The following is a 14,514-nucleotide window of genomic DNA, read 5'->3' as shown; positions in this document are numbered from 1 at the left end:
CACAATTACACTAACTTTTAAGGTAATTTTCTACTCAGAGAAAGTTGAATAGTCTTTCACTTATCAAAGTAATAGGCTTCCTTTCTCAAATACATCAACATAAAGTGTGAGTCATCTTTAAGGAAAGTATTAAGTCAGTAACACTGTAAAATATACTCCCTAAAGCTTACCACCCCCCATCTGGAGATCAGAAACAGTTTTAAAGCTGTTATCACCAATTGAATTAATAGCTGTTGCTTTTATCAACAAACCCAACTAAGAACTGTGACCAGAACTTTCCTGAGACCAATGTTTAAGGACAAGGTTAGTAACTACCATTTTTAGGATGACTTTATCTTAAATCACCTGTTTTGCAGCTGAAGAACTGCAGGCTAAGGAAGCCAAGTGATCTAAGAGCCCATGCAAGTCTACACCGCTGGGATTCAGAGTACTTCTCACTTTGAAATAAGAGCTGATAAAAGCTCTTTGGCTCCTCTAGGAGACCAGAGATGGAGCCATCATAGTAAAAAGTAATCCCAAAATAATCTCTACTTCATTTAACAGGAATTCTGAATGACATCCGACAACAAAGACTTGATTCAGAAAAGATTGAAGAGCCTTCTAGCTTATATATACTAACTCCATTCAAGGGGGTGGGAGTGGGTGGAGAACAGGAAGATAAATTCCTCCTGGAGAACTGCAATTATGCTGGCTTTCTGAAAAGACAAATTTTCGAGTTCTTTTGTATGTTTCTCCCTCTTTTCAACTCCCCCCCCCAACAGAACAAGTCAGCAGTTCATCTGAAATTAGGACCCCAAACTCTGGCTGACTCCCAGTTCTGGCTGACATTTCCAGTTCACTCACTTTCCCACTCTCCTAAGTGACAGTACACACACACCTCTCACTGACTCCTCTGGACTTCTTCCCCGTCCAGTCTGTCATTGGAAAAGTGGAAGCTATTAGGAGAATGACACCAAACCCCGCCTCCACCCCATACCCAAATTAGCCAGCTAGCTACACGCATACTCACTTGCTCCAGAAAACTAGGCACATCCCTCCCCACCTCCCACCCCGCCATATACCCTATTATTTAAACAGTGCCTGGTAAATGATAGGTATGCAATCAATATTTGGGTGGAGGAGTAACACTGCCTCCCCTGTTGATACATGAACTGGAGCTGTCCCTGTATCTGAGTTGTGGCTCTCACTGTCCATTCAAATTTCGAGTCCCGAGTTAACTGCTTCACCCCCAGTAGCCCTATCTCCAGTACTTCTTGGTCTTTTTCTGGTGTACTTGTCCAACCAGCATACGATCATGCTATATAATCTCCTTAGATGTTAAATCCTCCCTTTCTTAGTTCATCTGTCCTTCAACTACATCCCATTTCTATTCCCCTTTACAACAAAAATTGGTCTGTCCCCGGTAGCTAACTCTACTTCAATTCCTCTTGCTTACAACTCACTCCAATCAGTCCTTAGTTTGGGGACAAACTTGCAGTCTGTTAGATTTATAAACAATCCTCCCAATATAATGGTTTGTCCACAGTGCTTCTTATCCTGAAAAGCAGTGAAATGGTTGACCCTTGATTCCTGAAGTTTCAAAAATAATTTTATTATCTTTATGTATTGGATAGAGACAGACAGAAATCCAGAGGGAAGGAGGAAGATAGGGAGAGAAACAGAAAGACACCTGCAGCACTGCTTCACCAGTCACAAAGCTTTCCCCCTGCAGGTGGGGACCAGGGGCTTGAACCTGGGTCCTTATGCAATGTAACATGTGTTCAACTAAGTGAACTACCACCCAGACCCGAAGCTTCTTCTTGACCTTGATTTCTGATTTGGCTGAGATCCTTAAGTCTCCTGCGCTGGCTCTTCCTACCCCTTTAAAGGCTGAAATGCCACCAGGCCCACCAGTCTATAGGGAGTGCTCCTCAAAATGTGGATTATCAGATCATTGAAGAGTTTATGAGAAATGTAGTATCTCACTCTGGTCACACCTCCTGAACTAGAATCTGTAGTCTAATGGGTGACGACTACACATATTTTAAGAAGCACAGATCTATTTCCAAGAGTGCCTTTCAGTCATCTGCCTTTAAATCCCACTCACTGGCTAAACTCCCAAATGTTTGTCCGCTCCCTCAAATCTATGCTAGCTTCCACTAGAACTCCAACAGGTCTTAGTGGGCAGTAATCTTGATTTTTCTGCCTCAAGCCTAAAACTTGCTTCTCAACCCCCTGGACAAACTCTTCCAACTGGCTGTCCTTCTAATACTCGGGCAGTCTTCCAGCTCCCTTCACTTCTGCAATGACTAGTCTACACCACAAATGTGTTTGGAGCCAACTTTTTCCTTTTTTTTCCTATTTTAAGTCTTTTTTTTAGACTTTATTAATCAGACCGGAGAGCCAGAGCATCACTCAGGCACATGTGTGCCAGGGATTGAAGCCACTTCCCAGGCCACAATCTTAGTTTCACCTAGGTTCCCCACAAGGAATCTTACACAAGCATCTGGAATAACCATTATAAAAAGTTACTAAGGGATGGGGGAAACGGCATGTGGTTATGCAAAGACTTTCATGCACGAGGGGCCAGGCAATTGAATACATGTTACTGTGTGCAAGGACCCTGGTTCAAGTCTCTGGCCCTTACCTATCGAGGAGACCCTTCATGAATGATAAAGCAATGCTGCAGTTCTCTCTCTCTCCACGCCCCCTCCCTATCTCTGCTTGCCCTCTCAATTTCTCTGTCCAACCAAGGCTTTCATGACTGAAAAAGCTCCCAGGTCACAGGTTCAACCCCTGGCACCACCATAAGCCAGGGCTAAACTGGTCTTACAAAATAAAAGCAAACCTTACCAAGTTTCCTATGACCTCCAATAATCTCTATGTTCTAGCCCTTCCCAGAGTCAATTTCCTAAGCTTGTTCTCCCCTCTCCTAAATCTTCAGCTGCCCCTTCTCCTTCTTTTCCAGTCTCAGTCAAAGGTTATATTTTTAGAGCTTCTTTAATCACCATAATGAAGACTCATCTACCTTTCCATTACTTTTTCTACCTCCATATTCTTTTATTTCCTTTCATCACTTCCAGTGACTTGATTTTATGCACTTAAGAGAACTTATGGTTTTTTACGAGAAAGTGTTTCTTAAGACTGTTTAGAGCCACAGATGTCTGTAAAGAATTCACCAGCAGTTTCTAATAGGTTCAATTTTGCATAATAATAGGAGTAGTTCAACTTTCCTGGGAATCTTAAAAATCCGTATGCTTCTGCCACATTCTAATTTACATTTTCTGACTGTGGGACATGAGTTGTCAGTATTTCCTGAAGCTCTCAATTCCAATGTGAGGCAAATCTGAGAAGAGCCTGTGAGTTCATTAACAACTGATAGTTTGAAATCTACTAATTCTTTAAATAAAAAATAAACTCCAGTCAAAATTTAACACAAACTTCACACTTCTATTCCCATTGTGGTTTAGAAAACAAACTTTTTCACAAGAATGGAACTGTTTCAAATATTGGGTCTTAAAGATAGTTCACTTTCCAGGATTGTCCACATTTGTCTTCCACAGAAGCCCAAGCCAAGCCCAACTGAGATTTGGACACTTCTATTAGGAAGTTATCCACCCCCCCCCCAACACACCAAGGCAAATTCAAGGATGAAAGAGTGATGACTTCTGTATGAATCACATCTAAAATTGGGGATAGGGGGCTGGGCTTTATATATACTGACATTTTTAATGGAATCATAAGAGTCCTATTCTGGTAACAAGAATGTGGTCACCAAAACAATAGGTGATAGCCTCAAGAAAGGATTTCTTTTCTTTTTTTTTTAATATTTATTTATTCTTTTGTTGTCCTAGTTGTCTTCTTGTTGTAGTTATTATTGTTGTAGTCGTTGTTGGATAGGACAGAGAGAAATGGAGAGAGGAGGGGAAGACAGAGAGGGGGAGAGAAAGATAGACACCTGCAGACCTGCTTCACCGCCTGTGAAGCGACTCCCCTGCAGGTGGGGAGCTGGGGGCTTGAACTGGGATCCTTATGCGGGTCCTTGCGCTTTGCGCCACGTGCGCTTAACCTGCTGTGCTACCGCCCAACTCCCTAGAAAGGATTTCTTTACAGCTCAACCAGATTAACAATAAAATTCGAAATCATGCTGTGGACTTTCTTGCTCACATAGCAGTATTATAGTCAACTGACTTTGGTAATCAAAACAGCCTTAAAAAGAGAAGCTAATCAAACATTGTGTTTAAGCTGTCTTAAGCTCAACATTAAACTGTCTACCAACCTCAGAATGAAGGACAAAATTAATGAAAGGAAAAACAATGCATTTGATTATTAAAATTTTCACTACAGTGCAAATACTACAGGTTTCAAAAGAAACCTGGAGGAATTTAGGCCAACTTCATATTACTGATTCATAATTTGACTCATATGAGGCATAAAAGTCACACAGGAGAACTAGGAGAGGGGGAAAAAAAATCCCCCAAACAAGCAGGTAAGATTCTTCACATGTTAATCAAAAAGAATCAAGATCATCAGATTATGAGGAAATGAGGAATAAGAAGTATGTTACACAGATTTAAAGAATTAGTCAATTCACTTCCTCTTTCCCCACCTCCCCAGCACAAAACCAAAAACTTCTCTATTCGGACAGATATATCCAACAAGATGCTCACTCTTGAAATATTAGAATCTGGGAAACTTCAATTTACAAATACATTATTAATGGCATTGTTATAATGAAATTAAGTTCATTAAACATGAAAACATCAAACAGCACCAATACCAGAAAGTTAAGAAAGTAAATATACTATTACTTAAAAATAATGTATCATCACTGATTGGGACAGACATGAACTAGAGCCACTAGAGAAAAACTATTTAAACTAGTTTAACATAAAGGCAACCTTTAAGGACTTGTGTGTGTGCCCTTTTCTTACTGACAGGCCTGGGGCAAGGCATCCCTCCAGTGGGTCATGTGGAAATTACTAAGATACCTTTTTGAAATTGCTCAACCTTAAACCATGATATACCTAACTCAAAATTTGGCCAGTAAGAACCAATGGCAGCAATTTTTTTTTTTTTTTTGTATTCTAACTACTTTTACCTGTCCCAATTAAAACAAAATGAAACATAATTCCCTTATGAAGCACTAGATTAAATGTACCTGCGAAGCAGCAGCAAGGCATTTACAAATGGGCTACTGACAGTGTATCAAAATGCTACTAAGGAAAATACAGCAGCAAATACTCTAATAAGAGCACATTATTTCACATGGAATCCCAAATTATTCTTATCTCTAGTTTCTTAAATTTCTGGGAGACTAGAGCTGAATGTGTGTATGTATATAAATGGGGCTAGAGCGAAAGCAGCTCTCGATGGCATAGTTTTTGTCTTTTAAATTACCCCAGATAATCTGATGCTTACAGAGAACTCCAACTATTATTATTATCTAATTTGTTACGCACAGAGCTTACAATGCTAGCCGAGCTTTGTCTCCCCCCACCCCTACAAACAGCACTGCAATTTTAAGTGAAAATGAAATAGGCATGGTTTGCTTAGTTTTTATCATGTTCACACAACCCTGTCCCTATTCCCTGCTCCTTTTCTCAGGTGATCTGAAGACTACCTGGTTTAACATATTTGGTAATTCAGTGCAGAAAATTAAGGTCACAGACAAAGTACAACAACTTTTAATACACCATTAATACTAATGATTAAAAATTATTGCATAGTCTTATGCATTTTACCCTAAAACATTTTCTGAAAGCAGATTTGGAAAGAATTATATATAAAAGACAAACAACCCTTTAAAATGTGGATGGCCTTTACTACCTAGATCGTCTATCCTTTTTTGTCTTTTCAGTACTTTTGTCCATTGTTTTCTCATTATCTCCCCTGCACTTTGGGCAATACCATTTCCCCTTTGGTTTATAGGTAAGTGAAACACACGAAAAGTGAAACCATTCAATTGGACACTGTTCATTGTCACATCCAATCATTTCCCCGTAAGACACTTGGTTACATAAACAGTACGTGGGTTCATTGGGATCTATTGCAAACTCTACAGGTGAAGCTTCCCGTTCCTGCTTGGCCTTGGAGCGTTTCTTTTTCTTTGCTGACTTGGATTTCTTTTCCTTAGGTGGCTGATCATCACAGTCTTCAATTCCATTAGTCATGTGACATAAGTCACGGCTTTCACTGGTTCGCTGTCTACGGGGTCTTCTTGAAGATCTTTCTGGTTGGCTGGAATCCATCTTGGCTTTTTCTGAGGCTCGTTCATTTTCAGCAGGATCTTGGAAACACTGTGAGTGTAGCTCCATTTGCCTTGCTCGATTTTCCACCAATTCGAGCATTTGTGTGACAATTTGAATTTTCTCATCTCCTAATTCTTGGCTATTGATTAATGCTCTCTGGAGATGCTGTTGTAGGCGTTTTTTCTGGTTTGAATCATCTTCTTTCTTATATTTTTCATAGACATCATCAATTTCCTTTAATGTTTCTAAAGAAAAGGAAAAGGAAAGTTAGGATGTCGTCTTGTTTTAGCAGAGTATTTTTCTAAAATTTTCATGTATAGTTTACTGATTTAGCACTGGTTCTAAATGCAATAGGATTTTGGGAGTTCTCAGACTTTCACATTGCTACATTTGTATAAGTCCCACTGTACCAACCACCAAATTTCCAGCCCACCTCACTATCAAAATGGCCCCTCTACCCACTCACCAACCACAGAGTTGAAGTGTAAGAATTAATGAGTTTTTGGTGATTTTTTTATTTTTGCCTCTGGGGTGATTTCTGGTGTTCAGTGCCTGCAATACGAATACACTGCTCCTGGAGGCCATTTTTCCCATTTTGTTGCCCTTGTTATTGCTGTTGCTTTTGGATAGGACAGAGAGTGGAGGGAAACATGGGGGGGGGGAGAGATGGACACTTGCAGACCTGCTTCACTCCTTGTGAAGCAACCTCCCTGCAGATGGGGCAATGGGGGCTTGAACTGGGATCCTTACACAGGTCCTTGCACTTCACACCAGCTGCACTTAACCTGCTACCACCACTCAGCCTATGATCAGGTTATTTTTTTTACAGAATTGATAAAGCTAGAAAAAACTTAAACCAGGGCTGGGGAGATAGCATAATGGTAATGCAAAAGATTCTCATGTCTGAGGCCCTGAGGTCCCAGGTTCAATGCCCAGCATGGCCACCATAAGCCAGAGCAAATCAATGCTCTGGTTTCTCTCTCTCCCCCTTACTTTTCAAAATTATCTTTATTTATTGGATAGAGACAGCCAGAAATTCAGAGAAAGAGGGAGACAGAGACAGAGAGACACCTTTAGCTCTGCTTCACTACTTGTGAAGCTTACCCTACTACAGGTGGGGAGACTGGAGACTCAATCTAGGGCCTTGCACCTAGGTAAAATGTACGCTCACCCAGGTGTACCACCACCCAACAACTGGTTCCTTCTTCTCTCTCTCCCTCCTTCCCTCTTTCTGTATTTCTCATTAAAATATTTTAAAAAGAAGTATGAACAATTTATTAGTCTATAGTAGTATAACTTAAAAATACTTAAACCATTAAAACAACATTTGACAGTATACTTTAAAAAATATTATTTCCATAGTCCAGGAGGTGGCACAGTAGATGAATTTTGGCTCCTCCAGCATGAGGTTCTGAGTTCAATCCCAGCATTGCATGTATCAGAGTGATGCTCTGGTTCTGTCTTTTGTTAATAAGCAGATCTTTAAAAAGATTATTTCCTTTACAAAGACTGCATTTTACCCAATATGAAAAGTAGATTTAAAACTCAACTAGTAAGGGGACAGGAGATAAGTCACCTGATAAGAGTGCATTCCTGAGGCCCCAGAAGATCAGAGCACTACTCAGCTCTGGGTCAAGATGGTACTGGGGGAAATTAAATTAAATTAAATTTTGATGTGTCTCTGGGACCTCAGGAATGCAAGTTCTCACCTGCATATTTTTTTTATTTCTCTATTGGGGAATTAATGTTTTACATTCAACAGTAAATACAATAGTTCGTACATGCATAACATTCCCCAGTTTCCCATATAACAATACAACCCCCACTAGGTCCTCTGTCATCCTTCTTGGACCTGTATTCTCCCCACCCACCCACCCCCACCCCCACCCCACCCCAGAGTCTTTTACTTTGGTTCGCCTGCACATTCTTAACCAAAGTAGGGGCAGGTAACTCGTGGCTTTCCATCATATCAGTTTTGTTGGCTCTTTTATAACCTGGGAAGAAAATCAAACGATTTTTTGAGTATGCTTGGGTTCAGATTCTGGCATCAAACAACTAGGCTACTAACACATTTACAGTGAAGCCACTGACAATACAATTGTTCACTAACAATTACAGTGAAGTCAGCACTGGATCACTCTGCTTTGTGGATAACTCAACCGTCAGTTGTAAGCATTCTGAACTGCTGATTTAGATAGTCTGTAGCATGTGGGACACACCTGAATCTAAAATGCCCAAGTCACTAGACAGTATACAAAAATATGAAAAGATTAAGTTTCAGATGTCACCAAAAATTTACATAGTTTTATATTCAAATCTGTTCTAACGAAATAAGCTATGTGAAAAAGCCCTGGTTATAAATAGATAAATAAAATACATTAATGAAAAAATCCTCAAGATGGAGAAGCAAAAATGAATTATTGGGGCCAGGCTGTAGTGCACCATAGAGTGCACACACTATCAGAAGAACTGGGTTCAAGTCCTGGGTGCAATCCGTGTGCGGGGGTGTGAGGGTAGGGTTGGGGGGGTGGTTCACAAGTGGTGGAACAATGCTGCAGGTGTCTTTCTCCCCCCATCCCATTTCTCTCCTTGTCCTATCAAACGAAAAGGGGTGGGTGGGGGAAGAGGACAGGAACAGAGAATTTGTCCTGCAGGCCTACCCATGACCCTGGCAGCGAAACTAATACACATTCTTCCCCTGTCTTCCCTCCCCTCTCAATATCTCTGTCCCATCAAAGGGGAAATAATAAAAGAAAGGTAAGTGTTAGACAAGCACATACATAAGCTGTATGTAAGTAGAGTATTAAAGTCAAGTATTCAAACAAAAAAATTTTTTTTTAAGATTTATTTATTCATTAACAACAGAGTAGGAGGGAGAAGGAACCAGAGCATCATGCTAGCACATAAGATGTCAGGGATCAAACTAAGAACCAAACAGCTCTTACAACTTAGCCTCTTCCCTGGAAAAATCAGAAACACTGTTTAATTTGGGCTAATGACAACAGTGCAAGTTTATATTTTAGTCTTTTACCCAACTTGATGAAATAGAAGTATGCATTTGAAAGTTAGGAGCAAAAATAGGGACTGGTAATAGCACTAGAGAGGGTGCCTGCTTTGCCATATGCACAATCTAGGTTCAAGTCCCAGGGACACCACAATGAAGTTGGCACTGAGAGGGAAGGAGGGAGGGAGGGAAGCTTTAGTGTTGTGGTCGGTGGGACTCCTCTCTCTCTGAAAAGTAGATATGTTGTGGTGAAGCCCAGTGACTAAGCCCAGTAGAGCACAGATCACTATATGCAAGGACCCAGATTCAAGCCCTCAGTCACTGTATGGAAGAACATGCAGGGGACAAAACTCTACTTCTGGTGGCATAGAGCTGCAGTGTCTGTGTCTCTCTTCTCTTCCCCTCTTTCTGCCTCTCACTTTTGAGGAAGTGGGGGGTGGGGAGTAGCTCACTGAGAGAGGTGGGGTCATGCATGTGGGGAGTCCAGGAAATAACCTAGTGGCACTAAATAAGTAAAGGTAAACCTTCAGTTTAGTCTCCTGTATGTAGTAACCAAAAGTTAAAAGTTCTATCATACCAGCATGTTTATACACTGGTGAAGCAGGTCTGCACGTTATCTTTCTCTTCCCCATCTCTCTCAATTTCTCTGTCCTATTTAACAACAGCAGCAGCAGCAGCAGCAACAACAATGGAAAAAAAGATGGCTCCAGGAGCAATGGATTCACAGGGCAGGCACCTAGCCCCAACAATGACCCTTTTCTCCTCAAGTACTTTTATTGGAGAAATAATGGCTTCCAGGACAGTTATTGAGAAATGAATAGTTTCTCATCTCCCACTGGTAGGTGTCTAACACATCACTCCTACCACCAATCATGTTCTTCTCCCCTCCGCTCCCACCACCCCCAATCCCATCTCTCAGAAGTCCAGTTTCTGGCTTTGCTGCAATACACCTCCACCCAGCACAAATGCTCCTAAGTCTAGTGCTCTGGCCACTGCACCACTTCCCAGCTCATTGGAGCCTTTGTTTTGTTTTGTTTTGTTTTTGCCTCCAGGGTTATCACTGGTACCAGCACTACAAATCCACTGCTCCTGGAGGCTATTTTTCCCATTTTGTTGCCCTTGTTGTAGTTGCTATTGCTGTTGTTGTCATAGCTATTGTTGGATAGAATAGAGAGAACTCTAGAGAGGAGAGGAAGACAGGAGGAAGGACACCTTTAGATCTGCTTCAATGCTTGTGAAGTGACCACCCCCCCAGCAGGTGGGGAGCCGGGGGCTGGAACCGGGATCCTTACGCCAGCGCTTGTGCCGCCAGCGCTTGTGCCGTGTACGCTTAACCCACTGCGCTACCGCCCAGGCCCCTCATTGGAGGATTTTATTAAAATTAAAAAGTGTGCAGCCTAGGAGATGGTGCAGTGGATGGATCTTCAAGCATTAGATCCTGAATTCAAACCCTAGTATTGTGTGTACCACAGTGATGTTCTGGTTCTCTTTTCTTTCTTTTGTTAAAATTTTTTATTATCTTTATTAACTGAATAGAGACAGCCAGAAATCAGGAGGGAAGAGACAGAGAGGAAGTCAGAGAGACACCTGCAGCCCTGCTTCTGGTTCTCTTTTCTTCCTGATTATTTTAAAAATTAACATAAAGTTTGAAAATAAGGACATGCACTTGAAGTAGGCCAAGAATTCAAACATCCTCTACCTCATTAGTTGGACAAATTACTTTAAAAATCTGTAAAGTACAATTTAGCTCTAACACGACCTTTTAACCTCAGGAGGTTATTGTGAAGATTAAATGATTGTGCTGAACACTGCACAGCATTTGACACTCACTATGTAAGCTGCATTAATTCTCCCCTTGAAACACGTAACTGCTCTACCACATGGGTTCAGAAGGTAGAAAATAAATTAAAAATTAAAAGCAGACAATTACATGTTCAAACAAGGTGCAGGCCTGAAAAATCACTGTACAACTGGGTTTCTTAGAAACCACATCAAGGAACCGGGTGGTGGCTCTCACCTGGTTGAGAGCACATGTTACAGTGTGCAAGCACCCACGTTCGAGTCCCCGGCCCCCACCTGCGGGGGGAAAGCTTCACAAGTGGTGAAACAGGGCTGCAGGTGTCTCTCTGTCTCTCTTCCTCTTTATCATTCCCTTCCCTCTAGATTTGTTTCTATCCAATAAATAAAATAAAATAAAATTTTAAATGAACTCTTTTTTAAAAAAGAAAGAAACCACATCAGAGGGCCTGTGACATGTCTAGAAAACCAGAGTATGGGGCCAACGAAAACAGTTCACTTGGGCAGTGTGCTGCTCTGCCATGTGCACTGCTCTATCCCAGGGTAGAGCCCGGCCCCTCACTGCACTGAAGGAAGCTCTGGTGCTGAGGCCTGCCTCTCTCTCTCTCTCTCTACATATATATGGGAAGCAGAGCAGAAATCCAATAAATTTACTTTTTAAAATCGCCAACATCATGTCCCCATTTAAACTCCGCCCCTCCTAGAAGCTAAAGTCCGCCAGCAGTGGGTAAGTGAGAACGATGATAAACGATCCAACTGATTCCTTGTCCTGACGTGGGTTCTGATCACAAAGAGTGATTCTCGCCTCCTTATTTAATCTTGGCTGACAGAGGACCCAGAGGTTACGAGACGCCCAGCGGTTGCCCAGTCAACCAACCACTTCCTGCCGAGCCCGGAAGTGACGCAGCCCAGAACCTACAGTGCCCAGGGTCGGAGAGAGACCCGGCAGCTGCCCGTTTCTGTCGTCACACATTAGCGGAGACAGAAATCAGAAACTCATGACTCACGTGCCCCAGATCCCCCACCTCTGCCTCAGTCCGGGGCGAAGGGGCGCCCTGCGAATGGTCGTTCCTTTCTTAAAAGGCAGCTCCGCCCCGTCTGCCTGCGAGCGGCCATCTTCCCGGCCGCACTCCGCCCACTCATACGTCACGACCGCAAGTCCCACCCCCAAGCTGTGGGGGAGGCTTGCTACGGAGCCACACACCCCCCTCTTCCTCTACCCATGTGGGCCCCCCCCACCCCCGTTTAGTCACTGGGCTGCGAGGAGCGAGGAGCTGGGCCGCAGCCCGGAACTTTCCTCGGGGCCACAGAGGGACCCGAGTTGCACGATGGTCAGACCCGGGGCCGACGACCCGGGGACGGGCGGGCCCTCCCGGTAGTTCGCCCGCGCCGCCTCCCTCCCTCCCCCTCCCCCCACGCACGTTCCGAAGCATCTGCTTCTGGAGACGGGGTGCAGGGGGGGGCGGGGGGACGCCCGGACCCCGAGGTCGGCCGCATGTCCTCAAGCCCACCGACCCCCGCCCCTCGCCCGCCCGGCTGCACGCTGCGATCCCGGGGTCGCCAGCACCGGGCTTGGCGGCTTTAAAATGGCTGATTTCCCACCCGCCTCGTCAGCTGCAGGCGCCGACTTTTCAGGAGGGTGGCTGCCGGGCCACCCCTCACCTAGTCCCGAAGATTCTCACACACACACACACACACACACACACACGCAGCCCCTCACCCCAGCCCCGGCCGACCGCGACGGCGGGAGGTCGAGAGAAGGGCCGCGAACCTTCAAGTCCGCTCTCCAGCCCCTCGTCCACACGCCCCCCGATACTGGCGGGGCGCACTCGGGGCCGCTGTCACCGCCGAAGGGCGAAAGGCACTTGCCCGGGGTGCCCGGGGGCCGGAGTATCCGCGTGGGAGACAGGCTGGATGACAAGAACCCTCAAATCGCACTCCGCGGCCTCCCCCCACACCCGCTCCCCCCCCCCCGGTACCTTGATATTTGTTGTCCAGCTCCCGCAGAACCGACACGTTCCTCTGCATGTCGTGGGGCAGCGACTCCACGCACTCGAGATAGTCCTGCACGTAGCAAGTCAGCAGCCGGCTGCGCTCCCCGCTCAGCAGCGCGGCCGCCGGGTAAAGCTGCTGCTGCTGCCCCTGCTGCTGCTGCTGCTGCCCCAACATCCTGCCGCCGCCGCTGCCCCTCGCCGCCGCCGCCGCCTCCTCCGCATCCAGCGGTCGCACATGCACCGGCCACGGCCGCCGCTGCCGCCCCTTGCTCGGGACTCCCGGCGCGCTGAGGAACCTCGGCCGCTGGAGAGGACACCGCAGAGGCTCCCGATCGCCGGGAGCGGCCCTCGCTCCCCGCCCCCGCGGAACGAGCCCCGGGGCGGGGCCCCGCTCAGGGCTCCCTCCTGTCTCCCCGCCCTCCCCGGGACTCGAGCAAGCGGGGATCCGCCCCCACGGCGCCCCGCGGGGCGGCTGCGGGAGACTCAAGCGTTGACACTCCCTGGCCAGGCCCCCTCAGGGGGGGAACCCGGGGCGCCCCGCCGCTCAGATCCCCGGGACCAGCCGCTCGCCGTGTCCCTGGGCCCCCTAGCTCCCTCCGAGCTTGTCTGAGAACCGGGCACAGGACCGGCCCCCCACCACCACCTCTCCGCTTGTGGTGGCCTCTGCGCCTGCGCGGGCCGCTCTCCAAATAAGGCCGGGGACCCGCCCCTATCGCCGGGCCCAAGGGTTCGCATTCTCCCGCCTTCCCTCAGCCAACCAGGCGATTGGTCTGAGCGCCCTCGGCCTGGGAGGGAGGGCGCGGAGGGCGGTCAAACGGCAGGCATGCCCCGCCCTCTTTTAAAGGAGCCGCGCCCTCGGGGCCGGCCTTCCCGCTTTAGGCCTGTGAGGGACCAGAGAGTCGAAGAGGGCGGGTTCCTCCCGTCCGTCAGCCTGTCCTCCCCATCGGGAAGGGGGCAGGCTGGACCCAGCTCCCTGGGCCCGGCGTCACGGATGTTGGGTGGCTCTAACGCGGCCCCTCGCGTGCCTTAAAAGGAGCAGCGAGCGGCTGCTCTACGCGACTACCCCGGCGAGAGGGGGGTTGGGGAGGAGAAGGCCTGCGGAAACTACGCTTCCCAGAGTGCAGCGCGCGCAGCTCCCGATTGGCTCCGCGCGGGCTTCCAGCTGCTGCACCTTCGGCCTGCAGCCCTGGGGGTTTTGTGCTGCGGGTAGGCGGACTCCCTGCCCCCCGAGTCCTCTTCGCCTTGCAATTCGGTCTCCTTTCCTTCCACCTTCGGGCTTTAGGGGCTTGCGTCCTGCGGCACCCGGAGTAGATCCCCTCGAGCTGCCGCTCCTGTCGGGTTCTGGGTGAATCCCCGTTCTTCATTCCCCCCCCACGCCCAGCACACACAGACCCGCCAGCGTAGTCTGTATCGCCAGGGAAACGCACTGGTCTCCACAATCTTTGGATAATTCAAAATTTCTGGGGCTTAGAACCATCACGGGTATTTA

General features: G+C 46.5%; 1 protein-coding gene and 1 long non-coding RNA gene across 3 annotated transcripts in view; one reads left to right on the top strand and one right to left on the bottom strand.

Moving 5' to 3' along the window:
* Positions 1-5,650: 5,650 nt before the first annotated feature.
* On the bottom strand, positions 5,651-13,597 carry ING2 (inhibitor of growth family member 2). 2 transcript variants are annotated; one of them, XM_060184725.1, is made up of 3 exons: positions 11,686-11,818; positions 8,138-8,224; positions 5,651-6,475 (listed from the first exon to the last, which is right to left on the bottom strand). In XM_060184725.1, the coding sequence occupies exons 1-3, from the start codon at positions 11,705-11,707 to the stop codon at positions 5,805-5,807; spliced, it is 780 nt and encodes a 259-aa protein (XP_060040708.1). In that variant the 5' UTR covers positions 11,708-11,818; the 3' UTR covers positions 5,651-5,804. The 2 variants fall into 2 exon arrangements, with proteins under 2 accessions (XP_060040708.1, XP_007534125.1); XM_007534063.2 differs by lacking the exons at positions 8,138-8,224; positions 11,686-11,818 and adding an exon at positions 13,011-13,597.
* A 232-nt stretch (positions 13,598-13,829) lies between these two features.
* The window catches only part of LOC132536618 (uncharacterized), a 411,585-nt gene continuing 410,900 nt past the window's right edge, over positions 13,830-14,514 (top strand). The window contains exon 1 of the long non-coding RNA XR_009548122.1: positions 13,830-14,231. This is a non-coding gene — a long non-coding RNA (uncharacterized LOC132536618). The remainder of the gene's footprint in view (positions 14,232-14,514) is intronic.

The sequence above is a fragment of the Erinaceus europaeus genome, chromosome 2 (genome assembly GCF_950295315.1).
Source record: "Erinaceus europaeus chromosome 2, mEriEur2.1, whole genome shotgun sequence".
NCBI classification, from domain to species: domain Eukaryota; kingdom Metazoa; phylum Chordata; class Mammalia; order Eulipotyphla; family Erinaceidae; genus Erinaceus; species Erinaceus europaeus.
This window is presented reverse-complemented; position numbering and strand designations above follow the sequence as displayed.